Source organism: Anomaloglossus baeobatrachus, chromosome 1 (genome assembly GCF_048569485.1).
Source record: "Anomaloglossus baeobatrachus isolate aAnoBae1 chromosome 1, aAnoBae1.hap1, whole genome shotgun sequence".
Taxonomy (NCBI): Eukaryota; Metazoa; Chordata; class Amphibia; order Anura; family Aromobatidae; genus Anomaloglossus; species Anomaloglossus baeobatrachus.
The window spans coordinates 688,140,948-688,162,711 of NC_134353.1; the positions used below are offsets into that span (position 1 = coordinate 688,140,948).

The 21,764-nt window shown below is 41.3% G+C and overlaps 1 protein-coding gene across 1 annotated transcript in view; it reads right to left on the reverse strand.

The window, feature by feature from the left end:
* Nucleotides 1-1,970: 1,970 nt before the first annotated feature.
* Nucleotides 1,971-21,764, reverse strand: part of SLC7A4 (solute carrier family 7 member 4) — a 46,702-nt gene continuing 26,908 nt past the window's right edge. The window contains exons 2-5 of the mRNA XM_075320185.1: nt 18,496-19,545; nt 14,648-15,342; nt 12,569-12,677; nt 1,971-9,450 (exon numbers count right to left, since the gene is read on the reverse strand). Coding sequence (XP_075176300.1) covers nt 9,254-9,450; nt 12,569-12,677; nt 14,648-15,342; nt 18,496-19,477 — 1,983 coding nt within the window. The 5' untranslated portion in view covers nt 19,478-19,545 and the 3' untranslated portion in view covers nt 1,971-9,253. The remainder of the gene's footprint in view (nt 9,451-12,568; nt 12,678-14,647; nt 15,343-18,495; nt 19,546-21,764) is intronic.

The window sequence follows — 21,764 nt, forward strand, 5'->3', positions numbered from 1 at the left end:
AAATGACTTCAGTTCTTAGACTTGAATAGTCACAGTCTAAGAACGCAAGTTGTTTGAAACGCATCTGGTTTCCGTATACAACCTTCATGCATATTATGTGATCCACATCTGAATGTCTCAGTTTTTCATATTTTTCATTAAAGTTTGGATTTCATTCAAAGTAACCTTTCTGTAAGCTTTATCAGTTATCTTTCTTCACCTGTGTTCTCACGCCAAACAGCAGCAGAATACCTTGCCTCCATCTCTCCTTTATCAGACAAGATGCATACTCAGGCGTGAGCAGGAATTTTATCTCTATTTTCATTATCAAAAAAATCACAGCGACCTGTGCATTAATGATCCAATCCACAGATAAAAATTGCCTATGTGGGTCTATGAAAATCACGAGCAGCACATGGATGGCATCAGGGTACAGTCCGTGATTAAAATAGTAATTAATAGAAGCTTTTTTCATATGTGGAAATCTCTGATGAAACAGATAGTAAAACCGGCCACATGACCAAAGAGTGATTAACAATGTCCAGTGTTTTAGGTATCATTAACTTGAGAACGGCGGCAGCTATAGGCATAGCAGTGGTGTCTAGGTAAAGTAGCCATGCAATGAAACCACCTATAGCGCCACCTGGTGGAAAACAATGGAGTTAGCATTTTTAGTTTGACCAAACCTTAAGAGATATGGCTCTTACAGCCCAGTTAGATGGTCCTAATCAACTTGTTACCTGCAGTAAAGACAGCTGTCTTGTCACCTGTAGGAAAGATTCCTGTCCACAGACTCAGTCAGACTCTAAGGCCTAGGACACACGGCGAGAAAAAACGGTGCGAGTGTAATGCGATTTATAAAAAATTAAATCACATTCCACTTAGACCAATATTACATGTCAGCACCCATGAGCGGTTATTTTCTCAACCCTAATCGGACTGAGAAAACAGTCGCAGTATACTGCGAGTGGAATGAGATCCTCTTTCACTCGTCCCCATTCAAGTCTATGGGGCGAGATAAACATTGCACTGCACTCGCGCTACATCGGCCTAATGCGAGTGTAGTGCGAGAATCGCAATAGCCGGCAATTGAGATAGTGAGATAAATGCCTCCACTCCGCAGCGCCGACCCTCCCCTCTGCAGCTGTAGTCTGATCGCATGAGCAGACCAGTGTCGCATGACCCTCGCATGACACTCTGCTCCCGCTGTGCTGCGAGTGTGATAAGAGTGTTATGCGAGTACTCACACATAACCCTGTGTGGCCTCAGCCTAACCTGTACAACATGGGCAAGACCAAAGAGCTTTCTAAGGATGTCAGGGACAAGATCATAGACCTGTACAAAGCTGGAATGGGCTACAAAACCATAAGACGCTGGGTGAGAAGGAGACAACTGTTGGTGCAATAGTAAGAAAATGGAAGAAATACAAAATGAGTGTCAATCGACATCGATCTGGGGCTCCATGCAAAATCTCACCTCATTCAGGAGGAAGGTAAGAGATCAGCCTAAAACTATACGGGGAGAACTTGATAATTAGCTCAAGGCAGCTGGGACCAAATTATAAGTAAAATTATAGACTGTTCATGCCTTTGTCAGTGGGCAAACTTACAAAATCAGCAAGGGATCAAATAATTATTTCCTTCACTGTAGATCTTGCGCAACCTACAGCTGTAGTCTGTTGGCCATTTTTTCAGAGACTATCTTCCCCTATAGCGTCCCATTAACGAAAATCATTTTAAAAGGTTTAAATTGGGGTCATTTCTCAGAACTGACTCAAAGTGAAAAATGGGGTAGTGGCCCACAGCAACCACTCAGATTCCAGCTCTCATTTTTTGGGAAGCCCTCTGAAAACTCAAAACTGCAACCTGATTGGCAGCTAATTGAAACTACTAGCTTTGAGAATTGTCCCCCACCTTGTGCAGATGTCCCATTTTTTTTTTTTATTTCAGATGTATGCGCTCTCATACATAAAAGAATACATGAGATATATGTGCAGGTAACAGGAGACTTTAAATCTCTAAACATTTATTAGCTAAATAAATACATCACTGTACAACAAAACAGAACCAAAGTCAAAATCAGTGGAAAAGTCATTCGGAGTGAGAACTTTTCTTCGAAAGAATGGTAAAATATATGGATACAAAAATACAAGATTTGTGTTGTCGTTGCCATAAGCACTGAGAAGACAACCAAGTGGCTGGATAATTGGGCTGAAATCACATGATCAGCGCTCTTGGGTTCAGTTTTCTGGCAGTGACAAGATCACAACATCCACCACTGTGATATGTGCGGAATATAGGCAAACAGCAAGCCTGTAAAGGGAGGCCGACTAGGTGGGCTTTTCTTAGATTTTATTACCGTCTGGAGGTGAAGCCGATGGAGTGATGAAAAATCATGGTATATAAAAGCCAGACATTTTTGCTAAATCATAGAAATCTATATCTGACATTGTAGCATATATCTTTCTATGGACACAGTACAGAAGAACCTTTCCTAAAGCGCCATGATTATGGCAGTACATGCAGTTTTCACTCTACCACTTATTTAGTTATCACATCCAAAACTTTATCGTACTTTTGGATATTCATTTTAAAATATGAAGCTTACATGTGCTTTAATCTTCCCATATGGTTGCTTATACTGACGCAGTACCCAACATATCAGAAACATACGGAATACAGGGTTTGCTTGTATTTAAAAGAATTGTAATAATGTCCAAAGGCCGGGGGTCCCCATAAGTGGACAGTGGAGATTCAGAAGTAAACGGCTAGAGAGATTTCTTCTCGTATGCCAATCAGTCTGTATAATCAGGAGGTAAGAAAGCTGGATCTAATGCTGGAAAGGACCGGTCACACTCCTGACATGTCTGATTTAATAAAATCCTTCCATTCTCTGAAATATAATAACTGGCTTCTCTGTGATAACATACTGTGCTGATCATCAATTATTCCTCCTGGGAATATATGGAGGAAAATTGAAACCTGGCCTTTAAAAGGGTTTTCCACCACCAAAAGTGTTAAATATAAGCTGTGGGTCTCTGATCTGTTTGTGAAGTGTTCGCTCTGGTCTCCGTGTTTGGCTGCATTTGGGAGGTGAAGTCCACGGCTCACATCACCGCTGCTGTCAATCACGGAGCTCAGCCAAGGTAGACTGCACAAGCCACAAACGTCATGTTTGGTTGCAGTAGTGATGCATAATGTCAACGAGACCGCACATCTACAGCCAAAACCTGGAGCAGATCCGGCACTGGATCCGGTGAGGGTTAGGATCAGCACCGCTTGTTAGGTTTCATGTATAAAAGCCATTGGTATGACTTGGCTTATCAATACGCGATTTTTTATGATTTTTTTTTTTGTGTAGTAAGCAAATTAGCTTTCTTCCAAGAACAAGAAATCTGCCTGTATAGAACCACCTCCTGGAGATTGCTAATGTTGAATAATTTGGTTTTTACAGAGTTTAACCCCCATTGCAAATTAGGATTATTAGCAAACTTTACAAACTTTCTCCCGTTTACAATAAACCAAACCAGAACAATAATACCTCAATACAACTCGTGGTTTCTGTGAATTCAATACAAAATGTCACTTTTAATAGTCTCAGAAGTATTGAACGCTCTGAATAGAAACCCTCACCACAAGAGCACACATTTACAAATCAGGAGTTATTGTAAAGGGATTGTCCACTACTCCACAATTAAAAAAGGAATCTCACCAGGTTTTTTCTACTTCATCTGGGAGCAGAATGGGGAAGGGGGGGGTCACTCTGAATCAAATGATGCATCATCCCTCCGTTTACTACAGGTTTCAGAAAGCTAATCCAGCCCCTACCAGGCTCTATAGGTGCACAGCCTATTGCCAGTGAGCTGCTTATCACAGGAAGGGGTGTAGTCTGACTAGGTTTCATGTGCTGGTGTAGCTTGATGTAGTCCAAGCAATAATAAGGTCCTGGTGCTAAAATAATCACTGCAAGTAAACAACAGAACACAGCTTGATAAGAGACATTGCTGAAATCTGTGTTTTAATCCTACAGCATGCTGTCCTCAGATAATATAGCAAAAAATAATTCTGAAACTGCAGTAGTCTTTAAATGGAATCTGTTAGCAGGTTTTTGCTATGTTATCTGAAATCAGCATGAAATATGGACAGAAACCCTGATTCCAAGAATGTATCACTTAGTCACAGTTTTCTCTAGTGCAGATCTGGCAGAGCTCAGTTGTTGAGCTGTGTATAAGCTAGCCCACACCAGAGCTCTCTGTGTATATTGTACAGCTGCTAATCAATGGTGTGGGCAGGGTTTGACTAGTAGCCACAAGACCAGTTGTCCTGTAATGATAACCTGCTCATAAAACACTGTCCAGTAGGGGACACCTAACTGGAATGAGGCTCTCTTCCATTAAGTCATGGTGCCTTCAGATTACATAGCAAAAACCTGGTGACCGATTCCCTTTAGAAATGTCATTTTGTGCTGAATTTGGGGAAGCCACCTGTTATATTAGTTGTGTTGAGATACTTGAATTGTTCTTGTTTTACTGGTTTATTTGAAACAGCAGAAGGTTTGTACAGTTTGGTAAGAAACAGAGTTTACAATGGGGGTTGAATACTTTTGATTGCATCTGTAGGTTATTTAGCCAAATCAGAATGAGCAGGACAATTCATGAACTGTCAGAATAGATGTATCTTGACCATTGAATGGAATACAAGACATGGAATGGTTACAATGGTGTATAATGGAGCATGCCATATACCAGCCCCTCTTATTGGAATATGAGCTTTCATGTAACCAAATCTGAGGCTTTTCCTTGGCATTGTCATACAAGTTATTGAAAGTAAAACAAATGCTCCCCTGAACTCAGAAATTAGCAGCATTTACCATATCTACTAAACAAAGCATGAAGACAGAACATTATATGCTCCCGGCTGTTGGAACAGGTTTACAGACGAGAGAACAGCCTGAGGCGACAGCCACCACAGCGCATACAAGGAAACTGGGAACGCCAGGGACGTACAGAATTACAACAACCTTGTCAATGGAAGTGGAAATGTGATAACCAGTTGTCAGTGTAAAGCCCGTGCCCGTATAGTAACGGGGCAAATTATTGGCACGATCAGGCAAGTGCCAACGCTCACTTCTGGGAACCCGCTCTCAAGTGGCGATGACTTCATTATTTTTCTAACATGATTTGATTTAATTTCTCTGCTGAAAAATAAAGCAATCATATTTCTAGCAGTCTGGATTTCCTGGCAGACACCCAAGCTAATGGCAGCTACACACTACGTGAACAGCCAATACGCCAGCTCCATAAAGCGTTAATGTCTTGTTCCGCTCTATAAAACTGTGACTAGAACAATGATTACTGCACACGCCACGTTATCCAAAACTTGTTATACAGGTTTACACGGCTTGGTCCAAACACAGGAAGGAGAACTAGATTATATAGGATTATACGCTGATGGAAAGGGTATTATTCTCTTTGCTCTTCCTATCTGCTTACAGTATGAAAATTCATGTTAACACCTAACAGTAGCCAATGTAAAAAGTAGTTTGTCAGGATAAAATGATCTGAAATGAGCACATCTCCGCATAGGACTGCTTTCCTTGAGAGGTATACCCCAGTGCAGTGCCTCCACCCCAATTCATTGATTGACAGCTGGCTTCAGTTGGATAGAGACTGATGGAGGAACGGTGCACCGAACACTTAGTTAGCATACTACTAAAGGTCCCCTTCACACGTCCATGCAAAATGGTCCATAGTGTAGGTACAGATATGTGTCTGTGTGTGTTCCCGATGCTGTTTGTGTGACATCTGGAGAGCACAAGGAAAGCATAAACTTGTATATTTATCTGTCTTACTTACACATGTAGACCCATTAAACTCAATGAGATTTCACACGCGTGTCCGTTTGCTCCACATGGTGACATGTCCGTTTTCTGCACGGTTGCCACACTAATGTGATCTGTGTGACACGTACAGGAGAAAACACGTCACTTAATTTTTTATAGTTACCTGTGTCTGGCGCTGCTGTTGCTTTCTGGGTTCGCAGTCAGTGCAGTGAATATTCATGGAGCATAATGAGCGGGACCCAGAAGCAACAGCAGCGCCGGAGACCGGCAAGAATAAAAAATTAAGTGATATAATTTCTCTGGTACGAATCACACGCATCACATTAGTGTGCGGTCCGTGTGATACCCGTGCTGCCAGCAGAAAACGGACATGTCGCTGCGTGGAGCAAACAGACACGTGTGTGCTCCACACATGTGACAAACCCATTGAATTGAATGGGTCTGTGCGCGTTCGTGTCTCCAGTACCTGTGGAAATGGACGTCACACGCCCCAGAAACACGGATGTGTGAAGTAGGCCAAAGACACACCTTTAGTATTAATGTACAGGTGCACAAGACCGCTATGGGGCCAATATACAGATACACACACTGTGATTAACAAATCGCAATATAACAACTCTAATATTGAAAACATAAAAGGTATTTGGCTTTTGCGCTCTTTGATTAAAAAAAACACTATCCAACAACATCAAGATGTACAACAGCACTAATGTCCTACCTCTCCATGTGCCTAGTCAGGCCTTAGTTTTCTTGTAATCACTCATGGATTTGGGAACTACATGGATGCTTCTCAGGGAAAGCTGCCCTACGTGGGGATGTGCGTCACTTCATATTAGAATCCTGACTGGTTTATCAGTCATATTCTGGTGGGCTCCAATCCCTGCTCTGGTTGTTTTCTTGGCAACCCCTGATGAGTTACTTCAGAACCCTGTTCATGAAAACCTATGGAAAGAAAGCATTTTCTGCCTTGTGCTTTGGTCCATTATATCAAATTGTGCACAGCTAAAAACACACATAAATGTGAAAAATGCCCCCACTTTGTACAGTTATGACATGCATTGAAAGCTTGCTTAGTGAAAAGAGAAACTGTAGCATTGTCCCTCATCTCATCTCGCTCCTAGAATTATTTTGTCTTTTGAAACGATTTACGTAGCATTTAAAATGTAGAGAAACAAGTAAGCAAAACATTTGTAAAAAGAAAATAAATTAATAGTCCATTGTGTTTGTGGCAATATCTGTTTTTTTTTACCAAACAACATTTCCTCTGTAACGAGACTCTTTCCTTCCTTCACAGCTCTTTTCTGCATTTGCTTATACTCTCTTCTCTCTATTCGGCACCACTCACTTCCAATATAGAAGTGAGCAGCACCAGATAAACCTTTTAAAAAGGATTATTCCTAGCTCGGTTTTATAGCACATCCATGAGATATACCATAAATGTTAAGTAGGATCTGCATCTAGCTCAAGAAAAGGGTCCATCAGTAGACATGTGTTAGAGTTAGAGAGGGAAGAATCCATTATCAGTTCGCTCACATCTGTCTGTTAAAAAAACAGATCTGATTTCACCCGGAAAAGTTGGACGAGTGAAATCCATTTGGCCACCGGATAGGAGGTCTGCGACTCTCCTCACCTCCAGCATTCCTGGCTCTTCTTTTTATTAGTCAGGTTAACATGACGTTGCGTGTGCATCACATCACAACAATGTTGTTGCGGCAGCCCGGCTAAGTAAAAAAAAAAAAAAAAAATATTCAGGAAAGCTGAGCGGTAAAGAAATTGTCAGACTTCCAGTCCAGTGGTCACCGGTTGCAAATCTGGCTGATGGGCTGGAGTCCTGCGAATCGCTTCTCCAAAACAATTCTAACCATCTCTCCACTTACAGTGACGTGGAGTATGGCACCCGTTCCAGACAGAGGAGGTTGGTAGGATCATCATCTTTTTTTGTAAAGGGGATTTCCATCTCATACACTATCCAATAAAATCACTGACAATCAAGAATTTTTCTTCTTACGTGTCAAAATAAAGAATTAAGTCAAGACACACCATAGTAAAAAAAAATAAACCACTAACCAATTACATAACTGTACTATAAAGGTACCGTCACACATAACGAGATCGCTAGCGAGATCGCTGCTGAGTCACGGTTTCTGTGACACAGTAGCGATCCCGTTAGCGATCTTGTTATGTGTGACACCTACCAGCGATCAGGCCCCTGCTGTGAGATCTCTAGTCGTTGCAGAATGGTCCAGGCCATTTTCTTCAAAGGCGATGTCCTGCTGTGTTTGACACTGTGTGACAGGGTCACAGTGACTGCTGAGATCGTTATACAGGTCGCTACTGCGACCTGTATCGTTCCTGCATCGTTGGTAAGGTCTGACTGTGTGACATCTCACCTGCGACCTCCCAATGACTTACCAGCGATCCCTATCAGGTCACATCGTTTTTGGGATCGCTGGTAAGTCGTTGTGTGTGACTGGGCCTTAAGGTATCACCGCTTGAAGCTGAGACATTCCTGAGAACACTAATGACACTTTTCAACGCTGTTCCTTCTGAAAGGGCATTGTAGGAATGAGGGGAATATATATGCTTTATCAACTTCTGTACCAGGTCTTTTAACAATCTTGATCACAAGATATTTATGAGGAGTTGAGAGATGATTACGTTCTGTGATGCGCTCTTTTCCTTTTAGAACAGTTTTATTTTCCTCTATCATAGGCCAGCGCTTGATAATGGATAAGATAAAATACAGAGTTAGATAACACAAGAAACGGAAATGCTTTTATCTCAGCCTTCTGTAATGCTGCACTTGTAATGACTGTTTACATCCCAATAACTAGGAAACCCATAATTATGTATATATATGTTCCTGTATTTTGCTTTATATATACACAAACTTGACAATATTCTTCACCACCTCCTTCAATAAGAACACAGGCTACCAATGTTTCCGTATGAGAATATGGTTCATCAGATCTGACAAGGTTATGTACTAAGGATTTGTGCTCTACCAAGAGATGGCCAGATCTTCTTTCCCATTGTGATATTGTAGAACTTTCAATTTTTCATGTGATTTCCCAATAGCTCAGTGCAAATGGCAAAACCCTCTTGTGAAGGAAAAACGTACAACATAAGAGCTTGCACACTGACGCTGCTCATCCCTTCTGCCCATCTGCTGCCAAAAATGCCCTCTAATGAGCAAGTCGATGACCCTAAATGGAGAAAGATCTAATATTGACCAAATGGATCCATTGTTATTTAAAAAAATAAATAATTACAGAAAAATAGGGCACATAGTGCCAGGGTGGCAATATTTTCCACAATACACATTATAGTATTTTCGCCTCCTCATACATTGCATTGTTTGATGAACCCTATAGAGATCACATCAGAGGGCAGAATAGATTGAGTAATGCCAGCGTGCCCACAGCCTAAACTATCATCTTTTATGGATTTCTTCATCCGTACTCTCCGCTCTTCCCATGGCGTCTTGCAGATTTGGTTGGACCTGCTGCACGGTTTCTTCTAGGCTGCTGTTGGGGAATACTACGTAACGAGCAGTGACCCCGTGACCTTTTGGGCCACGTAAGTTCTCTTTGCTGTGCCAGATACCATAACCAAAATACACAAGAAGACCTGGAGGAGAACCACAAGATATAAAACATATTAGACAATAATACTTTACCCCATAGATCTGTATTATATGCAAAATTTGTCACTCTAGGGTTAAAAAAAAAAAACAAAACCCAAAATCTTTTTTTAGGATCAAATCAAGAAAAACACAACATTAATGTACAAAACTTTAAGCAAATAATTGATTTTCCCACTAAATACAAATTCCTTTCATAGAATCTACATTACACCATTCTGGTTATTTCTCTTTGAAATCCTTTAGGAAATGAACAATAAGTTGACAGCCGGCTATTCAATGGGTGTGTCCGTATATAGTCAGCAATGATTGGGCAGTCTGGGCAGGTGACGTCATCCACATGCGGTCTGATGGGCGTCCTTAGTTGCAGCTCCTGTCCCTCTTCTCCCCGCTGATAGCCGTCCTCCTTTAATGATTGGCGTGGATGACGGAGGCGTCAGACATCAATCATCAAAGGAGGACGGCGATCGGCGGGGAGAGGAGGGACAGGAGCCGCAACCAAGGATGCCCATCAGACCAGCGCCAAGGATTTACATACATGGCAGGAGATTTTCTAAAAAGGTATTTATGGGATCTACAGGGTAAGTCAGGGACCAACCTGCACCTTTACAGAATGCCGCACAAGCGCTGCTTAAGGTGCCAGTTTTGGTTTAGATCTCAAAAATCTGGTGACAAGTTCCCTTTAATTTCCAACAGGTTTAACTGAGGAATGGCACAATGTAGAGTTACATAAGCAGGTGCTATGGAGCGATTTTATTATGCAATTACCTTGCTAGATATGTCGGTTTTTCTAAATGGCAGGTTTTATACATTAAACACATACATTACTCAATCTTAAATTTGTTAAGGGTTGCCCGTACTTCGAACCACTTCTTGGCATGTACCATCTGCATACTGGTAACGCCCAACAAGACATTTTGGATTTGTTTTGACCCAGTCATCCAACTATTACAATTCTGACACTTTTATTTCAGAACTATCGCATAAAGTGGAATTTCAAGTCATTTTAGATGGAAATTCAAAACAAATTCCTCTATTTTCCTGCACAGCGGTCCTAAAGCTCTGCGTCTATATGAGATATTGATGACCATAGTGAACCTGAAATTCCCTTTGCGAAAAAAGTTTGAGAGCTTTGGGGAAGGGGGTGCTTCGCCCTAAAGGTAATCTGTAGGATCAACCATCCTAAGCCATCTATACGGACATGTACGTCATGCTAAGCTAAGTAACACGATACCTTTATATATGTGGTTCGATGTCTTATGCCAAAGAAATCCACATTTTTTTCTTTATAAGCAAATGAGCTGTTTAAAATTTATGGGACTGACACTGATGCCCCTGAGGATCTGCTTCCAAAGTTTGGGTTTTTTTTAATAAAAAGGGAGGGATACAAGTGTGAGATATGTAGATCAGGAGAGCAGACTGTCTCAGACTGGTAACGTCCCCTTCCATTTATAAAAAGCTCTGGAGGCAGACTTTCAAGGAGATCTTAACAGCTTATTTGCATAGAAAGAAAAAAATGTGGATTTCATGGTAATAAGACATTGGATTGCAGATATCAATCATTTTATTCAGCTTTACGTGACTTCAAAACATGTCCATATAGATGGCTTAGGAGCAGAGATGAGCGAACTCGTGGAAGTTTGGTTTGACGTATAGAGCTGGACCGTACCGCAACGGGTTCAGACTTGGCCCGAACCACAATGGAAGTCACTGATTGGCAGTATGGGTGCCCAACCTAATATATATAAAAAAAAGCCCCATCCTGGTGAATATGTCCTCTTTCTGGTATGTATGTCCCCATCCTGGTAAATATGTCCTTGTGTAGGTGTAATATACTTTTTTTTTTTTTATTCCGTTCGGTCCCTAACGCAAGGTTAAGAAAACAAATATTGTACTCATCTTCCCTGGCTCCCACGTTACGCTGCATCCTCTTCTGGAGCCAGCATGCAGTGGCTGGCAACTGACATAATCATCCATGCTATGGCAATGCATGACGTCACGGTCATGCGCCCACAGTCACAGTAACACTGACGTCAGCTGGTGGTCACTGTTCGGCTAGCAGCATGTATTACGTTGCAGAGAGCTGACAAGAGATGTATTTCAGCTGGATGTACGTCCTCCGACATACATCCAGCTGAAGCAGACACTAGGGTTGATGTGCCCAACCTTCACCCATGGGATCGGTCGCAACCCCTGCAACCACGAATGTTATGCCCCTCACTACCTCTGCCAGTTTGCCTTCTTCTTATAGTACACCCTAGTGCCATCTCTAACAGGTGAATCACATATACCTGGCCATCCACAGTGAAAGAAGCCATGATTTACCAGACCATGTCCCCTTTCTCCATTGACCAGTTGTCAAATTTTAATACTCATGTGTCCATTGTAGGCACTTTTGGCAGTGGACAGAGGTCAGCAATGGCCACCCTTACCAGTCTGCAGGGGCTCAATCTCTTATAAGCCAAGCTGAGAAGCACGTGTGTTCTGTCACCTCTTCATATTAGCCACCTTTATTGGTTTCTCCAATTTTGTACAAGAACTTTTGTGTGATCTACGCTTGACCTCCTGTGTGCATCAATAAGCCATGGTTGGCCATGATCCTGTTACGGGTTGCCCTTACTTTGGGACACTTCTTGGCATGCACCAACTGCATACTGGTAACGCCCAACAAGACATTTTGGATTTGTTCTGACCCAGTCATCCAACTATTATAATTTGGTCCAGGTCAAGGTCACAGAGATCCTTACACTTACACATTTTTCCCGCTTCCAACACAGACTTCAATAACGTTCTCTTTACTTGCTGCCCATTATTTTCTGTGCACTGACAGGTGCCATTGTCACTATATCCATATATTCACTTTATCAGTCAGTGGTATAATTACTTCGGTATACAAAATAAACACAAATTTCTACATTCTATTGTGCAATCTGTCTAGGTAATAAATGATCAATTGTTTTCTTTACAGGTCAATGCAGCCTAATATAGAAAGGACATATATGTGGGAAGTAAGAAAAATCCATCTCACCGGACCCAGCACAGTATTGTATATGAGCGGACATCACACTGATAACTATATATAATAACACATCACATAGTGCTTACCTAAAGCTAGCCATACAATGAACCGCACCCATGTCATGTAGTTGAGCTTCAACATGAGATATATGTTTAGCAGGATACTGAGAGCCGGGATCAGCGGCACTAGCGGAACCTAGAGATTAAAGATGCATAAAAGTCAGTATGTAAGGCCACAGTCAAGAAAGTACACTAGTGTGTATTCATATGGGCTGATTTTATGGCGCTTTATAGAAGTGCGTGAAAACAAGTTGTGAATTCAACCTAAATGCACTGTACGGAAATGTAACCAGGAACGGTGTTGTTGTTTATATACTGATACGCAATGAAAAAAAATCGGAGCCAACTGCTTCCAGTCAAATGTATGAATTTACCTCCAGACTAGGGCGGCCGGACCTTTAAAAGGTTACATTCTGCTGAATGCAGTGCACCAATGTGAACCTGAACTTACAACTGTTAAGATGTATATGGCAATGTATTCATGGACTAAAATAGGCAAGTCGAAGCAAATGAGAAAAGAAAAAAAAAAAAAAAACCCTTTTTTTTTTACACTATGTTTTGGTAGATTTATGTTGTATTGTTGGTTTTTTTTATTACTGGCCTTACAAAAAAACAAAAAAAAAACTCACAAAAAAAAACCCAAAACAAAAGAATTAAAAACATATTATTTTCTTTTTTTCCTTCATTATTCTCAATGAGAGATGTATTGAAACGTATAACAGCAGGTTTCAATACACCAAAAACGTATGTTTCCAATCTGCACCAATAAAAGCTAATGAAGGATTTAACACAGAATAATAATTTATAATATATATTGTATTATTATTATTAGTTCATTACCTTTTATTGGTGCAGACTGGAAACATACATTTTGTAGCCGTATTGACAGCATATTTATCTAATCTATCTTTTTCTGTAAACCTCTGCAGATGTACAAATGTGAGCCCAGCCTATAGAAATTGTCCAGGATTAGGAAATAAAGCACCTGCTTATTTCCTGAAGCTTTACCGTTGTTGTCCTTGGGCAGTGCCTGGTTCTGCAGCTCAACCCTATTCTTGCAAATGGAGCTCAACTGCAATTTCCAGACACGATCCAAGTACAAGAGTTTCTGTAATAAAGCAGACTGGTTTTTTTTTCTTACAGTTCTAATTTTAGTTGGCTAAAGAAGCATTGTTTATCTCTAACTGATGATTCCCTTAATCCTAGAACGCGCAACCATAGAAATCTACCATAGAAAACAAGTGATCTGGCAGGCCTGAAAAGCCCCAGGTATGAGTTATAGGGTTAAAGGAAATCTCACCAGATTTGTGTCACCTAATCTGACAGCAGCATAGTGTAGGAACAGAGACCCTCATTCCAGTGATGTGTCACTTACTGGACTGCGTAGTGTAGTTTTGATAAAAAGCTGCCAATCAGTGGTGTGAATGAGGTTATACAGGTCAGCCTTCAGGGTACTGCGAGATCTGCAGCAGATAAAACAGTGAATGTATCAAAATGACAGCAAGCAGCTCAGCAAGTGATACATCACTGGAATTAGGGTGTTTTCCCTTAATAATATGTTACTCTCAGATTATATAGCAAAAATCTGGTGACAGATTCTCTAAGGCCGGAGTCACACTTGTGAGTGCCTTGCGTGTAACTCGCGCAAGTCTCTCATTGAATCTCCCGGCATGGCTGCACACTCTCCGGACAGGAGCGTCTCAGCTGCATAGCGATACATGCAGCCAACCCACTCCTGCAGGAGAGTGTGCAGCCATGCCGGGTGATGCAACGTGAGACTCACGCGAGTTACACGCAAGGCACTCACAAGTGTGACTCCAGTCTTAAAGGGAATCAGCTAGAGAAAAACAATCCTTTAGTTAATAACAAATCTTTATTAGAGGAATACCTAATGATCATCTCAGTTGTTGGGTATGGCAAAATTAAAACTAGAGTATGGAAATCTGAACAAATGTCGTCAAAATTGTAGGAATAAAACCAGTAACGATTATCAAATATTTAGCGAATGGTGCCGAGGGTAATGTCTGAATCTGGTATTAGGATTGCTTGAGACGAAAGAAGACATCTTGGCTATCTACAAGCAGAGAAATAAAGGCTTTTACACACCTGAAAAGTTGTGGTTTTCTGCTGTTGCTCATGAACCCAAATTAAAAGTACACTGATTAAGAACCCAATCAAGAAAATGACAAGAAGTAGATAAAAACTCCATTTGGGCAGATGCAGCTCATTACTTCCAAACACCAAGACCGAGCACAGGCAAATGGCGCAGAACATCATCATCACGACTGAAATGGTCACCACTTCTCCGGGATAACAGTCACTCAGGAACTTCAGATATGGTTCAAAGGCGGCCTTCAGATGTCCCGTCTCTCTTCGCTCGTTGGCTTTTTTCTGAGTTTCCACTAGTTGGAGCTTGTCTGAGAAGGACTCATATTCCTTCATTTCTTCTCCAGCAATCCGATCTGTACTGACACTCGGGACTTGGTGCTGGGGACTTTGGTCTTGTTCAGCTTCATTTGAAGGTTCTGACTTTTCTTGTTGAAATCTTAAAACTATGATACTCGCTGCAACAAAAGTGTAGGCCAACAGGGTGCCAATAGATAAAAACTGGACTAGGGCTTCCAGGTCAAAGATAAGGGCTAGGATGGCCATCAGAATCCCAAATACCACAATTCCAATGACAGGGACTTTGGTGGTTGGGTTCACTTTAGCAAAAAATTGAAAGAATAACCCGTCTTCAGCCATTGCATATACAATTCTTGGGAGGGAGAAGAGGTTACTGAGCAGCACTGTATTCATGGCTATAATAGAAGATATAATCTAGATTATTTACAGACTATCAAAATGTAATCTACATATAATCAAAGACATGATACAGTACAATAACATTTATGATCCTATTTCTCTGGACACTTAAAAAGGTGTTGTCCTTGACTAAGTATCCTAGTGATCAATAGGATCAGGAATATCAAATTGGCAAGGATACCGAGGTAGCTTGTGGTACCCAGAGCTGGATCACGACACAGCTGAGCACTCTACAGGCCATTCTTGGGTACTGCAGCTTTGTTATCTATGAATTTATCAATAATCAGTCATGGACAACCCCTTTAAAACTGTACTATTTAACCTTCAGACCTAGTTTTATTATCTATTGAGCCTGACAATATGAGGAATGCAACATAAAATAATAAATTAAGTACATATCTTGGACTAGCCACCCTGTTTAAATTTTAACACCGAACCTAAAAGTAGGTCAAAATTGGACTGGAAACCAACTTTTTTTGGTGTTGAATGTCTTTTTTTGACTATGAAAAGCGATTATTAAACAGGTCGAGAATGCTGTATATAAGAGCTTACTGGTGGTGGCTGCAGCGTATAAAAAAGGGACAAATCCGGTGTCAAGTTCCCACAAAACGTCCGCTAAATACATTTTAAATTGCTTAACCTTTTCCATAGTAGTTTTATTTCGTGGACAGGCTTTGTTTTTTTTCCAATGAGTGCAGAGTTAGAAACAGAGATTCTGAATGGCAGTGTCTCTTAAATTTTGTTTTATTTAGCTATGCTTCTTTAATTTTACTTCTACTTTTCTCCATTTATTTTACACATTATGCCCACTATAAAGCCTTAAAAGAACTTTAAAGGGTGGAACATGGCAACATAGTGACCACACTGCCCTTACGAAGGCTACATGCCGAAACATGTGTAGGGTCCTGGTGTCGGCACAGCAGCGGTGGGACATGGCTTTAGGTATACACCTATGACTTTGGATACTTTCTACCTTTATACATTGTGGTGCTCTGCCTGTTTTTTTACATATTGTCAGGTCTACTTCTTGATCAGCATATATTTCTCGTTTGGTAACACATGGTTATCTGCATTTATATACCCTGGCTAAATTTTCTGATTTGCCTACTATTTCTAATACATATCACTACAGTACACATTTTTAATACAGTACATTATGGTTAGATTATATTATTGTGCATCTTATTGATATCGTGTATACCTTTTTTTGCGGACTAGCCTTTATAGCCATACACATATTGCACTGTTGTTGTGATACATTTATTTTTGCTGCTCTTTTTTGTGCCCCTGCTGTGTCGTCTTTGTGGTGCTTTATTGCACTTGCATCATTACTAGGGATGATCGAATACTTTGATTATTCGGCTTCGCAAATATTTTGCGAATACCTCGCCGCTATTCGACTGTTCGTGAATATTCGATGCGCAATGTAAGTCTATGGAAAACTCGAATAACAACTATTCGGTACTATTCGGGCTACCCATAGACTTACATTTTGCATCGAATAGTCGAATAGCGGCAAGGTATTCGGAAAAATATTCGTGAAGCCGAATATTTGAGGTATTCGATCATCCCTAATCATTACCCTTTACCTTGCCATATTTTATATCTTATTAATAAACGTTATACATTTTATTCTTGGTTTTGGCTATTTTTTCTCTCGGTTATATATGGCTTCCTTATCTGTATACACAAGCAGTGGTTCAGTGCTCTGTATACAGAGGACCAGAAGGTAATGATGGTAATAAACCCGGCTTGTTTTCTCACTGGGAAGTCTAGCCATGTGTTACAGCCGGCTCCCCACCCCACAACTACATGATCTTGTGCACTGATATTTTTGAATTTTGCAGTGTAAAGTGTGGACTGCCCAGATGTATCAAGTGTATGATAGTAAGTAGTTAAAGTCTATATTATGTATTCACCTATTTTTTATCATATTTTTTGTTACGTTCATCACTGTGGGTGAAGTTTGGGCTTTTCAGATGTTCTTGGTCGATTCATTAAGTTGTGAATTTTTAAAAAGGTTGCAACATTTTTGCGCAAATGTACTGTAGTCTCCAAATACATTTTATCAACACATGATAATTTGCGACTTTTTAGTGGTACATGCAACATTTTGCACTAGAACGTCACAAAACAGTTTAAAAAAAACAAAATGAGCAATTTTTGAACCACACTCATCAGTTTTAAGAATTTGGAAGACAAAAAACAAAAAAAACAAAACCTTTTTAAAAGGGGAGTGTAAAATCATCCTGCAAATGGAATCAGTCCCTCAGATTGTAATTATTACGTATGCTATCACTGAACAGAACAGTATTCACAATGCTCCATCACACAAGGGGTAATAGACTCCTTTCTTGTAAACGGCAAAGGTCCAAGCCCCCACTAATCCTACATTTATCCCCAATTTTGTAGATAGGTGATAAATGTTGGTTGTAGGATAACATCATTAGAGGAGTATTCTCAGGTTTGGACGGTATCCCAAATTACACAGGTAAGAGAATCATATCTCGATTGCTGGACATATGACTGCTGGAACTCCACTGATCCAGAGAGTGCTCCATTCATCCTTATTGTGAATGCAAGACATAACTGAGTGCTGCACTCGACTGATCTTTGGCACTCTACAAGAATGAATGGAGGGGCAGTACGCATGGTTGATTGACAGCTGCAGCATTCAAACAGGGCTCCAATTCTTGGGACCAGTAGGGGTCCCAAAGGACAACTACCCAGCAATCTGGAAGCCATTTCCCATCCATTGAATAGGGTTTAACTTCCAAATTTGAGAACTCCTTAAGGATTAGGATAATAAATGCATTTTTTGTGAAAGTTTGAGCAAATCACCTAAGTAGATACAAAGTATTAGTCTTTCCTTTATTAGTTTTTTTCCGTTTGGATTCCTTTCTGGCTTCAGCTCAAATCGGATGTGCAAATCCAAGCTTTCACCACCATTGGGTGCCATTATTTATTTATTTTTCTTCAACCTTTGCATATGTAATAAAATTGCCCAGGGGTGGCACAACAAAGATCTTGAGATAATACAAAGAATACAACTTAGTTTATGTACACTATAGGCTAATGATTATTATACTGTAGATCACTAAGCTATACCAAAAGCAAAGTGACGTAAAATAAATACAAATTTCACTTACCGCAAATGGAGCCAGCAGCTACAATAAATCCTGCCCATGAATAACCTCGCCTATAAAATGCATCAGAAAGAGCAGAGTCTGGCATCAATGTATTCCAAGGCACCATTAGAGTCAAAACAGCAGACACGAGGATATAGGCCCCTGTTGCTACGCCTAATGACACAGCTGTTGCTATGGGAATGGCTTTTTGAGGATTCTTTGCTTCTTCACTTGAGGCTGCAATAACATCAAAGCCTACAAAGGCATAAAAACACGTGGCAGTACCAGACATGATGCCAGAGAAGCCATAGGGAGCAAAACCACCATGTTCAGCAGACCAGTTTTTGGGGTTTGCAAGGATAAACCCAAATATAAGGATAAAAAGTATTATTCCCATGCTGATCGCAGCAAAAATATGGTTCAGAAAAGAGGATACTCTTACCCCAAAAGAAATAAATGCTGTAGCAAACAGCAATATTCCAGCAGCTAAGAGATCAGGGTAGTGAGCCAAAAACTGGACATTCCACGTTCCAATATGGGTTTCAGTATAGTTTTTGATCTTGTGATCAAATATAGAGTCCAGATATCCACTCCACGCTCGTGCAACCGCTGCCCCGCCAATCATATATTCCAGGATGACATTCCAGCCAATCAGGAAGGCCCATAGTTCACCAACTGAAACATAAGTAAACATGTATGCAGATCCAGTCTTTGGCACCCTTGCACCAAACTCAGCATAGCAGAGAGCTGCAAGAAGAGAGGCAATACCGGCAATAAGGAATGAAATGACAACAGCTGGGCCTGCAATCTCCTTGGCCACTGTGCCAGTCAGTACATACAGACCAGAACCCACCATTCCTCCTACACCCAAAAGGGTGAGGTCAAGGGTTGAAAGGCATCTTTTAAATGATGTCTCCATCAGGTCATCCTCCAAAGTCTTCACCCTGTTCAGCTTCTGGCAAAATCTAACCACCGCCCCAGAAGAAGGCAGTCTATTCCCCATCTTGTACAGCGGTATTCTTTAATTGATTGACCAGAGAGGAGATGCTTTCATGTCTATTAGTAGTAAATCTAGAAGATTGAAAGAAGAGAGAAAATATTGCAACATTGTAATTATATATACACACACACACACACACACACACACACACACACACACACACACACACACACACACACGAAATGCAAAGTGAATGAACAAAAGACAAATCTAAACAAAATCAATATTTGGTGTGACCTTCAAAATAGCAACAAAGCACTTGCACATAGTTTTTGAAGGAACTCAACAGGAAGTTGTTCCAAACATCTTGGAGAACAAACCACAGATCTGGAGATGTAGGCTGTCCCAAATCCTTCTGAGTCTTCATGTAATTACACACAGGATTGATGATATTAAAATAAGGGCTCTGTTGGGGTGTCACAATGTGACTGTAGGATAGCGAGGCACAGGGGAACCCTATACTGTCCCTCACGCTCGCCGGGGAACCCTACGCTATCCCCAACCTCCAGATTACCCTTGACGGTGGAGATGCCAGAGTTCTGTTGCCTTACAATACTCCTGAGTAAAGCTAATATGTCCCCCCCTCCCTTCATGGAAGGAAGGGGTAAGAGTGTGATGGCGACACAAATTAAGACAGGGGGAAAAAAAAACCTCAGACACACTGCAACTTATCAGGAACACACAGTAAGAGACTAAGAAAAGCAAAAAGCAGTAAAGGCAGCAACAAAAGAACAACAAGGGTTAACACCACAACCACTCACAACAACAAAGTACTACAACCACCAGTTAGTCTGGATCACACTACCTCAACAGACCAGTATAGGGAATCTATAGCTGGCATGAAAAGAAGAGTCAAGCAAGCATATACAGTATAGGACAGGAGCGAATGTGACTGGCTCCCCCACACCATGTGATCAAAGAAGACTAACAAGCAGTCCAGCAGAGATCATCGAGTCATAGAATGTTAGAGTTGTAAGGCACCTCCAGGGTCATCTAGTCCAACCCCCTGCTCACACCAGGACTCACTATATCATCCCACACAGATGTCGGTCCAGTCTCTTTTTGAAGACTTCCATTGAAGGGCAATTCACTACCTCTTGTGGGAGCCTGTTCCACTTTGTGATCACTCTCAAAAAGTTTTTTCTAATATATAATCTGCGTCTCCTCTTAATCAGTTTTATCCCATTGCTTCTAGTTTTTCTTTGTGCAAATGAGAATAGTGCTGATCCCTCTATAGTGTGACAGCCCTTGAGATGTAGAGACAGCTATTTAGTCTCATCTCAGTCTTTTTTGAAAGCTAAACATTCCCAAATACTGTAACAGTTCCTCATAGGTCATGGTGTGTAGACCGTTCACCATTCTGGTTGCTCTTCTCTGAACTTGATTCAGTTTGTTGAGGTCTGTTTTAAAAATGCGGTGCCCAGTGCTGACCACAGTATTTTCGATGAGGTCTAACCAAAGAAGAGTAGATGCAGGATTTGCGCTTGCTAGCCTGCCTATGAATACGTGGGCTGACGCCAGAGTATGCCTGCTCTGATCACAGACATCAGAGAAGTCAGCAAGCAGGGTGCAAGAATCTGTAGTCTCCCCAGATCCTGGACACTGCCATAACAGTTGGAGAGGTATGTCCTTGTGACTGTGGGCCATATCATTTCAAAGACTTTGTTTTTCTTTGCACTTCTGATCGTTCATAAATGACATTGGCTGTATGTTTGGTGTGGTCTTCCTGCTGGCGAATAAGTTTGGAGCCCATCAGATGCCTCTCTGGTGCATGAGGAGTAAAGGGGGCTTTACACGCTACGATATCGTTAATGTTTTGTCGTCGGGGTCAAGTTGTTAGTGACGCACATCCGGCGTCATTAACGATATCGCAGCGTGTGACACTGACCAGCGACCTTAAGCGACCTCAAAAATGGTGAAAATTGTTCACCATGGAGAGGTCGTCCCAAACTCAAAAATCGGTAAGGGTTGTTTATCCAGGTGGTTCATCGCTCATACGGCAGCACACATCGCTATGTGTGACACCGCAGGAGCGAGGAATGTCTCCTTACCTGCCGCCGGCCACAATTGGGAAGGCAGGAGGTGGGCGGGATGTTACATCCTGCTCAACTCCGCCACTCCGCTTTGATTGGCCGGCCGCTTAGTGACGATGCGGTGACGTCGCTGTGATGCCAAACGTCCCTCCCCCTTGAAGGGGGGATTGTTTGGCAGTCACAGTGACGACGCCGACCAGGTAAGTATGTGTGATGCTGCCGTAGCGATAATGTTCGCTACGGCAGCGATCACAAAC